At 43.7% G+C, this 1,973-nt stretch overlaps 1 protein-coding gene across 3 annotated transcripts in view; it reads left to right on the forward strand.

Annotated features, from left to right (window-relative positions):
- LOC125025782 (serine-rich adhesin for platelets-like) overlaps nucleotides 1-1,691 on the forward strand; it is a 25,684-nt gene extending 23,993 nt beyond the window's left edge. For all 3 annotated transcript variants that reach the window (XM_047614003.1, XM_047614005.1, XM_047614004.1), the window contains one exon: nucleotides 1-1,691. This exon is cut by the window's left edge and continues 435 nt beyond it. In XM_047614003.1, the coding sequence (XP_047469959.1) occupies nucleotides 1-1,559 (1,559 nt within the window). In that variant the 3' untranslated portion in view covers nucleotides 1,560-1,691.
- Nucleotides 1,692-1,973: the final 282 nt, after the last annotated feature.

Genomic DNA, 1,973 nt, shown 5'->3' on the forward strand with positions numbered 1-1,973 from the left:
ACGTGAAGCCAGTGATGAGTGAAGCTAATAACAGAGAACTCCAAATGCTTCAAGAGTTACCAGAGACGGTGAGGCATAAGGTAATGAAATCTATGAGTGAAAGCGGCTGCAAATTTGATGAGATGAAAGTGGATGCAAAACCGTCCGAATCAGTGGAGGAAAAGTATGGACGTGGAGATATGCAGTCATCGTTACTTACGGCACTATATGAAGAGTTGATGAAAACGAGACAGGAAGTCGAAAAGCTGAGGAAAGTCCAAGAACTTATGTTGACAGAAAAAGAAGATAAAAAGGACGATTGTAAAGGGGAAATGATACAAGTGGAAAAAGATAGCTCAACCCCAGAAAAGAAAGTTGGAAAGAGAAAGTATTTAGAACTCACAAAGGATGGTGATGTGTCTGAGGAAAGTAAGTCTGTCTTACAACCGGAAGTTAAAGTGGCAAAAATTGGCATCAGGAGTGATCTTTCGGAGGATTCTGCAAAAAGATCTCAAACTCCAGTTAGTAGTACCTCCAGGAACTTTGCAGGTTTTACATCGCCTCCTACTGTCATAAGTAGTCCTTCAGAAGTGGCAAGTCATTCTTCATATGATAGAATCAGCTCACTTGTTTCAAGTCCAACAGTAACTCATACTATTCCTATCCCAAGCAGTGTGATCACTACTCTTGTACAGTCTGGTATAAGTCTATCAAGCACAAGTCCTAACTTAGCTAAAATTAGCAGTCAGATTGAAATAACAAGTTTGCCTGCACTATCAACTAGCCCCATTGTACTGCAATCTTCTTTGCTTCCAAGGACTAGTCCAGTATTGCCACAGACAAGTCCAGTATTACCCAGGGCAAGTCCTGGACTGTCAAGGACAAGTCCACCAAGCTCTAGAACAAGTCCCGCAGTTTCAAGAATAAGTCCATCATTGTCAAGAATTAGTCCATCGTTATCTAGAACCAGTCCATCGTTACCACGAACTAGTCCATCATTACCTAGAACTAGTCCTTCTTTACCAAGAACGAGCCCTGGATTAATAAGAACAAGTCCTGCTACAAGTAGTGCAAAAGAGAGATTACCAGCAGACCTTGGGGCTAACAAGTTGCGAGCACTGTTTGGTACTAATTCGGAAGTAGAAGTGATGCCCATAACTCCAGGAGAAAAAGGTAGCTCATATGAACCACAGCAGTCAAGCTTTCTGAGGCTGTTAGACGAGCCACAGCTGCATCAGCAGGAATCGTCACTTTTACTTAGTGCTGTTCGGGGTCAGCGACGGGAAGTGGAGATTACTGCATCACGTGATGGAACTGTGTTCCGTCAACCTCATGAGGATAGACGCCCACATCAGGCACAGCAACATGAAGTTGAAAGGAAAAAAACTCATTACTCAACATCAGACCTTCCAGAGTTTCCACCAACACATAAACCACCTCCTCCACTCAAACCTGTACCTTCAGTTTTAAGAAGACATTCAGAAAGCCATGACCCTCGAGACCCAATGCTTCATCGGCTCATGTATCCAAATAATCATTCTAGTCCTGCTACTGCCTACGACAAGCTCTTTGCCGATTGACCATCATACAGCAGCTTCAATGTACTCTTTTGCTCAGCCAAAGTCCAGCCCTACACAGCATCCACCACCAATTCAGAGTGGCCGGAGAAGTAGTGAAGGTAGTTCTGATATGGCAAGAGAACACCAGCATGCTATAGCTATGAATATGCAGCAACATATGTATCGACAGCAGCATTTACGACCAAGCCCACCTCTGAGTCTTGGGAAAGATAAGGCAACCATTTTTCCAATACCTGCACCTGCACCTGCTGTGAGACCATACAGATCCCCTCCTCCACCACCTTCTACAAGACCTCTGGAACAGTATCAATCATCGATGATGGATCCAGCATCTACAGAGGACTTGTACCGATCCAATCTTCAGTTTTTTGAAAGAATAAAGCAGAACATTCACCAGACTTGTGATGCGAATCT

Source organism: Penaeus chinensis, chromosome 5 (assembly GCF_019202785.1).
Source record: "Penaeus chinensis breed Huanghai No. 1 chromosome 5, ASM1920278v2, whole genome shotgun sequence".
NCBI classification, from domain to species: domain Eukaryota; kingdom Metazoa; phylum Arthropoda; class Malacostraca; order Decapoda; family Penaeidae; genus Penaeus; species Penaeus chinensis.